Genomic DNA, 7,440 nt, shown 5'->3' on the forward strand with positions numbered 1-7,440 from the left:
TGAATGCAGAGCGCATTCAACTCCCTCGAGAGCTGAACGCGCATGCTCTTCACCACACACACACAACACGTGAGCTGTTGTGAAACTGCGGGTATCAGAGCAAAGCCTCTGGCGAGAGAACATGCACTCCTAGTCGTGCTTAGCTTATCGCTAACATAAACAAACGGTCAGTGAAGACGAAGAAGAGGATGACGTGTTCTCCCAGCGCCCTTTTATACTGTGATTGCGCTGGGTAATGACGTCATTGGCTGTTGGCCAATGCTATTGTTGTGTTTAGATGTATGCTTCAGACACCGGTCACACTGAAGGCATTCCCCATAGCGACCTCTAGAGGACGCAGTGTCTCGTTCCCTCGGAAGGGAACATCCAGTTATCCAGTTATAGACCTAGCACTACAGGAGTAATACAAGTAATATACTACAAATATACTGTTTTGCCAATTTTGCAATAAATGCAATTCAGAAAAAAAAAGGATTTATAAATTGTGGGTTCAGTACACTACAAACATATTGTTAATTTGCCAATATTTGGTCATCATTATTTATTTATTTATTTATTTTTTGTTTGTTTGTTTGTTTGTTTGTGGGTTCAGTACCCTGCAAATATATAGTTGATTTGCCAATATTCAGTCATCATTATTTATTTATTTACTACATTGTGGGCTCAGAACAAACATAGTTAATTTGCTAATATTTTGTCATTATTATTATTATTATTATTATTATTATTATTATTATTATTACTACTACTACTGCTACTATTAAATTATGGGATCAGTACTCTACAAACAAATTTTTTATGCAATAAATGCAATTCAGACACATGTCAGATTGATTTCCATTATGAATCTTCCTATAAATACTTTCAATTCTACTAAACAAACATAATGTCGATGTTCAGGTTTTCGCAGTGTTGTTTGTTTGTCTCTGGCAGGGATCTGATCAAGGTGCTGAAGTGGTATGTGGACCGTATTATTGAAGCGGATCATCAGGAACACATCCAACAGGTGCTGAAGGTGAGATGCTTCACACTACACATCTTTTCTCGCTCTCACAAATCATTTTTACAAATTCTGCCCTTCATAATGATATTTAGAGTCTGTCATTACTGTCCTCCATCTTCTGATTTTCTACAGCCCCAAATACAAATACAATTTATATTTGTAATGTACTGAATATTCAATTTCTTAGGAATGGTTCGCTGCCGGCCGTTATGACTTCGACATCGCATTAGTTCACACAGCCCATGCATTCTTAATTAGGCGGCTTTTATGTTGCTTTCTGTGCTCAGATCTGCTATTCTGTTGGTTTCCTAGGCGACGGAGTATATTTTTAAGTATATTATCCAGTCACGACGGCTGTTTGCGCTGGCCACGGGCGGACAGAACGAGGAGGAGTTCCGCTGCTGTATGCACGAGCTTTTCATGTCCCTCCGCTTCTTCCTCTCGCAGGAGAACAAGGGCTCACGGCCCATCACACAGACACAGGTGAGAGACACACAGATCTGTTTATGTTGGAAAACTCCTTATATTGTATAGTTAACACATGGAATGAGCATCTCTAGTGGGTGAAAAAGGTTCGAGTTTAGCATGCAACATTCCTCTTTCTTTTCTTCCACCACTAGTTTTAAATACAAATTAATTGAATAAAATTATTTTATTATATAATTATTTAACTAAAAATAATATTTTTAAATCTATTTTTATTAAATTAATAAAAAATAAAATGTATTAATAGATTTAATAAAATAAATAAAATTAAAATTATTTTAAAAATAATTTAACAAATAAAAATACAAGTATATGTATATATATATAAAATACAGTATATAAACTAAAGATGAATTTACCTTATGGAGCATTATTCTAATTAATAGAGACAGTGATTTTAGTCTCAGGCCTGAAGTGTCCTCTGAAACCATGGGATGTCTGCCGAGGCAAATCTGCTGTATTAAGCATTTATTTGCCAGAGAAATGTCCTTAATTTTGACAGACATTTTGCCCTTGAGAGATAGGATCAGTTTTCAGTGCATTCCCTAAAATTCAGGCAAAGCATTTGAAGTCTCCCGCAAATCTTTCCGACTTCCCTGAGCTGAATGCAAGAGCGTCTTATATTCTCCTTCGCTCGGGTGCCCATCGCACTGGCTTTTGTTCGAGCCTTGGTGTGAGTTTGTTTTGATGTTCTGCCGTGTTCTACAAAGAGTCTCAGAGTGCCCATGTGCCCCATTTGAAAGAGAAAGACGAATACTTACAAAGAAGGAATTGCTTTGGGTTTTAATGAGAGAAAGAAACATTGTAAATGAACACGAAGGATAAGGATGAAAAAAGTGAGATAATGATGGCGCAACAAGATTACAAGAAGCTCTAGGGAAGACTTGAGATAATAGGGAAGTGAGAAAAACAGACAGAATCACATTTCAGTATTGTTTTAGAGTTTGATTCAACACTTGGGAAAAATCACTACTTATTAAATATCACAAACAGACTTTTTATTTTTTTAAAAATATTTTTTACTTTTATTAAAAATAAGAAAAAAGTTTTTTTTTTGTATTCTAATTGTATTTTACAATTGTATTTTATATTATTTTATTGACATTTCTGAGATTATTTAAGAGTTTATTTGACAGATGTAAAAAAAAAAAGTTTATTTCATTTGTACACAATTTAGGGGTGGTTTTATCTGAAATAGTTGATGTTACAAAAATAAACAGAAGTGTCAGTCCGCAACCACCAAATAAATTGGTGTTAATATGTATGAGCAGAAGTTTTATTCTTCTAAAAATAATAAGTGCTGACTTTTTCACACACGTAACCAAAAACCAGAATGTAATTTACAGTTCTGCTCATAAATATCTAGTTTACTTTCTACTAGATACTTTAACATTTCAGTATACTTATGCTAATTTAGACTAAATATATGTTAGTATTTATTTTAGAGTTTTATATCACTAACCACACAAGGTTTGGCAGATCTAGAGATGGATTTTCTTCAGAAGTGCTTATTGAACAATTGTGGTACCTTGCAAACACAATTTTTCTTTTCTTTTTTTTCTGGGTGAACTTCCACTGAATTTTAGCCATTAGTGTGCAGTATGCTTTAGGTGGTCAGTGGACAGACGGTGGTCTGAGACTGAGACTAGTGTCATTTAACACTTCAAGTTGGATTGTCTCAAGCATGAATAGAGTTAGTACATCCCAATAGGGTATAGTTGTGCGGTATATCTGAAGATGTATGTTCACCTCAGATGATTTATTAGCCCTGTGTTGGGCTGAGTGCCGTTCGAACGTTTTAATCTTCATAGAGAGCAGAACAAAGGCAGTGATAGAATGCAGGCCAGAGTCGTTCTAATCCCCCATAATCCTCCGCCGTCCCTCCCGCTCCACGCTGGCCCCTCACAGCAGGATAACATGTTGAGGTTTGGGCCTCTTGTCTCCTCTGTCCATGCTCTTCTTGTTTTTGAGATTCCTTCATAGTGGGAAAAGGCCGTGGGTTAGAGGATGGTCATGTGTCACGGTCAGTGTATGTGAGGCAGATGAAATGTGAAGGCTGATATTCATAGTTTTAGTGGACGTTATAGTTTAATTTATGTACATTTGCATACTTGAATATGTTTTATTAAAGGTAAAAATAATTTTATTGTAGTCACATTATAGTTGAAATTTAGTTCTTGTTTGTATTTTATTTTTTATTTTTTTCACTGTTCTTTCATCATTGTTTTGTTGATAATAGTTGCAAATAGTTTATTTATTTTTATTTTACTTATCATTTATTTTATTATTTATTATTACATTTTACTGATGTAATTTTGTAATTGTTGTTTTCGTTGTAGCAGTTCTGCTCATAAGTTTACATACCCCTTGCAGACTATGCAAGATGCTAATAGTTTTTTTTTTTACAAAATAAGACAATAATCCTAAAAATGCATGCTATTTTATTTTATATTCATTTTTTTTTTTTTTTCAATAAGATGCATTAAAAGCTGGGGGATGTAAACTTTATAGGATGATGTGTAACTATCTTATTTTAAAGACCTCCAGAAGCTACTTAATATATTACATGTTTCCATTAAGACAAAAGAAGTACAATTTAGTGTGATCAACTAATTCAAAAAGTTGCTTAGTTATCATTCATGATGGTACTAAATAAAAAAATAGCAGCTTTTATTTGTTAAAATTATTAACATCTTGCATATTCTGCAAGAGATATATAAACTGTATAGTAACAGTTTCATGACAATGTTATGTTTATCTGCAAACTTACATTATATTAATTGAAATATTTATTTTTTGTTTGTATTTTGCACATTATTGTCACCCTTGTTTAATTGCATTTATTTTTTTCTCGCTGGTAGTTTTTAGGTTGTTTCGTAATGTAGTGTGCATTAAAATTACGGTTTTATTTATTTTTACTTACTTTGTTTATTTTTCCATGTAATCGGTGTGAATGAGATTGTTTCTTGACTTGATTGTTTGTCACCTGACTCCACAGGCAGTGTTTCTGCAGTCGTTCCCAGCTGTGTACGGGGAGTTGCTGAAGCTCTTTACGGTCAGGGAAGTGGCCACGTTTGTACGGGAGACCTTGGGCAGCCTCCCCACCGTGTCCCAAGCCGACTGCCCCCTGGAGGCCGTCAAACTGCACTGCATCGCCAAAACCGTAGAGAGCCAGCTCTACACAAACCCTGGTAAACACATGCTCATTGAGGATGAAGATGGTTAGAGGCAGTCTGCTCAATGTTTGTGTGTGTTTTTATCAGAGTCTAGATGTATCCTGCTCCTGGTGGTGCTGCGTTTGCTCCAGGCTCACATGCAGGAGCAGCGAGATCTCGTCATGTGCGCTCACATACTCACCTGCATGCTGTCTCTCCTCAAGAAAGACGACAAGGTAAGATAACCCTCACACAACTATAGGACAACACTTTGGACAACAAGCAGACTTAGTCTAAGCAAACAGAGCCAATCTCAAAAGAGATCGCTAAACTCCAACGTACCAATGTTTGCTGGCATTTTCAGCTCATCAGCGCTTTTTCTGTTACATAGAGAGTGTGTGTGGTTGCCAGGTTGGGAGCATTAAGTAAATCACTGGCCAGAAAATGTATCAATTTAAATGAAAATCTCTGATTTTGGGGGATCTAAACTGTTGACATCTGGCAACCGCAGTCATGAAAGTTTGTGGAGGCTTGTTGCCAATGCAAAATAATGCAAATTCCAAATTAAAATGAAATGTTTTCAGGACAAATAACTAGCAGGCAAATATTATGGAAGACCATATCCACCACTGAAAAAAAATATGTACATGTATATATGTATGTTTTAATATGCTGAAAGATTTTTTTTCCTCATTAAGTCATATATTTAAGGGCAGTTAAAGAAGAGGGTTATAGCACACTCGTAGCATAATAAAAGTTTAAAAAACACTCTTGAGAAGTTGGGTCTTTAAAATTATCACTCTAAATGCATTGCTTTTATTCAAATCCTTTGCCTTCAACACAGCTTTTCAAGTCCGTCAGACTTTAAATGTCCTGCTTTCAGCAATCTTCCGTTTATGCATAATCCATAGGTCTCCATTTGTTATGAAAGTTTTGTGCTGTAAAAGAGTATTTAGCTTATTTATTTGTCAAATATCTGCCATTCCCAAGAGTATGAAACACGTTTGTCAAAACGTGGCCTTAAATCCCCATAATTATGCAAGGCTCCCTGAAGACCTACTTATCATTCATGCAACCCAGAAGCTTTGTTGAATTAGTGTTTTTGCACATCCCCTATTCGTGTTAACTTCTGCTTTGAAGACGACCACAGGAAACTTGTCTTGAAAATGCTGAGGCTGCTATAAATGTAGACATCCTCTCTGACCTTCAAGTCAAATGGCAGGTCTCACGCACAGAGAAGGACCGATGTGCATCAGACGCACTGGTTTCTTCCTGCACTTGCATAAACTGAAATGACAGCTGAACCTTTCATGGCTGTCTCACCCTTTTTGCCATTAGCACCCTGTCAGACAGTGTGCATAACATCACCGTTGACCTCTTGCAAGGGCAAACATACAGTATATGTGTGTCTGTGTGTGTGTGTGTGTGCAGGAGCCAGCCGTATCCGAAGAGGTGGATCTGATCGTGGAGAGTGTTTTGGGTGTCTTACTGCGGACCATATTGGAAATCGCTAACCGGCCACAACCAGCAGGGCCTACGCTACGGCCCCAAGTTCAAGACGTTACGGTAAGAAAACCAAATAAGAAAGCAAGCTTTATAGAGAATAGGCAAGAGTTAATTTAAAAAAGTGAAACATGCGAGAAAGCATCAGATACAGGCCCTGAGGGCGAGGTAATTACAGCCCAGCTGTCAAAGTGCTTTACACATCAAAGTCTCTCCACACAAGCAGCAGGTGAATTCTGGCAGCGTTCCTGCTAGATGTGACGTATTCCCCAGCGCCCAAAGGTTTTTGTGAATGCAAACCTCGCCATACCTCATTTCAACTCCAATTTATTCATCCGTATTCAACACAGACTGAGATTTATCAAGGGTTTTATGGGGCGGTTCAGTATGGTAATGAAATAATCTGTGATGTCTTTTTTTTCCTTTTCTTGTGGAGGCAGGTGTTTTGCAAATGAGTTTACATGGGCAATGTATAGCTAGACCTGCATGAAATCTGCTGACTTTTTGATGTTATTGTGGGACTGTGGGAAAGTATATGCAGAAATCTGCAGAATATAAAAAATATTTTGAAGAAAAAAACTATGTATGTACAGGTGCATCTCAATAAATTAGGATGTCGTGGAAAAGTTCATTTATTTCAGTAATTCAACTCAAATTGTGAAACTCGTGTATTAAATAAATTCAGTGCACACAGACTGAAGTAGTTTAAGTCTTTGGTTCTTTTAATTGTGATGATTTTGGCTCACATTTAACAAAAACCAATCAATTCACTATCTCAACAAATTAGAATACTCCATAAGACCAATAAAAAAAACATTTTTAGTGAATTGTTGGCCTTCTGGAAAGTATGTTGTCTTCTGGACAACTGTCAGATCAGTAGTCTTCCCCATGATTGTGTAGCCTAGTGAACCAAACTGAGAGACCATTTTGAAGGCTCAGGAAACCTTTGCATGTGTTTTGAGTTGATTAGCTGATTGGTATGTCGCCATATTCTAATTTGTTGAGATTTTTGTGGGGGGTTTTTTTGTGTGTTTTTGTTAAATGTGAGCCAAAATCATCACAATTAAAAGAACCAAAGACTTAAACTACTTCAGTCTGTGTGCATTGAATTTAATACACGAGTTTCACAATTTGAGTTGAATTACTGAAATAAATGAACTTTTCCACGACATTCTAATTTATTGAGATGCACCTGTATAATAAGAACGCCGCCGCGCACAGAGCCAGTCAAATTCAAATACTGAAACGAATTTTTGTAGCCTATGATAAAAAAAAAATATATATATATATATA

The 7,440-nt window shown here is 36.3% G+C and overlaps 1 protein-coding gene across 1 annotated transcript in view; it reads left to right on the plus strand.

Moving 5' to 3' along the window:
- LOC107725897 (dedicator of cytokinesis protein 4-like) overlaps positions 1-7,440 on the plus strand; it is a 111,952-nt gene that overhangs the window by 69,714 nt on the left and 34,798 nt on the right. Inside the window, exons 21-26 of the mRNA XM_016535315.1 lie at positions 934-1,015; positions 1,316-1,486; positions 4,488-4,680; positions 4,753-4,880; positions 6,076-6,210; positions 6,584-6,587. Of these exons, the coding sequence (XP_016390801.1) occupies positions 934-1,015; positions 1,316-1,486; positions 4,488-4,680; positions 4,753-4,880; positions 6,076-6,210; positions 6,584-6,587 (713 nt within the window). The remainder of the gene's footprint in view (positions 1-933; positions 1,016-1,315; positions 1,487-4,487; positions 4,681-4,752; positions 4,881-6,075; positions 6,211-6,583; positions 6,588-7,440) is intronic.

Source organism: Sinocyclocheilus rhinocerous, unplaced genomic scaffold (genome assembly GCF_001515625.1).
Source record: "Sinocyclocheilus rhinocerous isolate Xijiao unplaced genomic scaffold, SAMN03320098_v1.1 scaffold395, whole genome shotgun sequence".
Classification (NCBI taxonomy): Eukaryota; Metazoa; Chordata; class Actinopteri; order Cypriniformes; family Cyprinidae; genus Sinocyclocheilus; species Sinocyclocheilus rhinocerous.